General features: G+C 28.9%; 1 protein-coding gene across 1 annotated transcript in view; it reads right to left on the reverse strand.

Moving 5' to 3' along the window:
• Nucleotides 1–511: 511 nt before the first annotated feature.
• LOC100568799 (zinc finger protein 501-like) overlaps nucleotides 512–889 on the reverse strand; it is a 3,252-nt gene continuing 2,874 nt past the window's right edge. Inside the window, exon 3 of the mRNA XM_008185684.1 lies at nucleotides 512–696. Within this exon, the coding sequence (XP_008183906.1) occupies nucleotides 512–696 (185 nt within the window). The remainder of the gene's footprint in view (nucleotides 697–889) is intronic.

Here is an 889-nt window from a genome sequence, read left to right on the forward strand (position 1 = left end):
ACAATATCTCTTCTGCTATGTTCTTGCCCAACTATGACTACCGCCATTTCATTAACAGTAGGAGCGTTAAAACGTCCAGGATTTTGACCTTAGTAATAACTTTTTTTATTAAATAACATAATATTATAAAAAAAATAGTAATACCTGTAGGTGTTTTATTAGCATTGATAACAATTTTATAGTCATTTGATGGCATATTTTGAATAGCTGCTTTAAATTCTAATACAGAACAATTTATTTGATGCGTCATATTCTGGAGCTGTAATACAATATGTTGTCTAACACTTGGTTGATGACACATCCGGGTTTCAGCTTCTACATTTTCATCTTGACCTGTTTTGTGTACAATTCATACAGTGTATTAACCGTTAGGTAAATAATAAGAGTACAATTACCTTACCTGTGAAATACATATTTGCATAAATTGAGGTTCATCTTCGCCTATAGCCAATAATGATCCAATGCAATGATAAATAATGCCTCTAATTTTAAATGTAGGCATAAAATTGTCTCATTCTATCTTAGTAGCACTAAAAGATGTCTTAAAAAATATGGAGTTATATTGACATATTTTGTCCATAAAGTTTTTAGAATCATTTGTTTCACTCTGAAGTAATGTATTTAATGGAAATGGTGTAGATTGAATAGGATCTAATCTCACTTTTCCATTAGAACAACACATGCCTTTACTCTCTCCTAAGCACATAACGGTATAAAGATAAAACATAAAATTAAATGAAAATATTTACCGATAAATTTCGTACTATGACAATGTTTACATATTATATTACTCATTAAGCCAATATTAACAACATTTTCATCATAGTATTTCCATTGAGGATTATAATGAAAAATAGAATTTTCCCAAGTCCAATGAAATTCTACTAAA

The sequence above is a fragment of the Acyrthosiphon pisum genome, chromosome X, assembly GCF_005508785.2.
Source record: "Acyrthosiphon pisum isolate AL4f chromosome X, pea_aphid_22Mar2018_4r6ur, whole genome shotgun sequence".
In the NCBI taxonomy this organism is placed as follows: Eukaryota; Metazoa; Arthropoda; class Insecta; order Hemiptera; family Aphididae; genus Acyrthosiphon; species Acyrthosiphon pisum.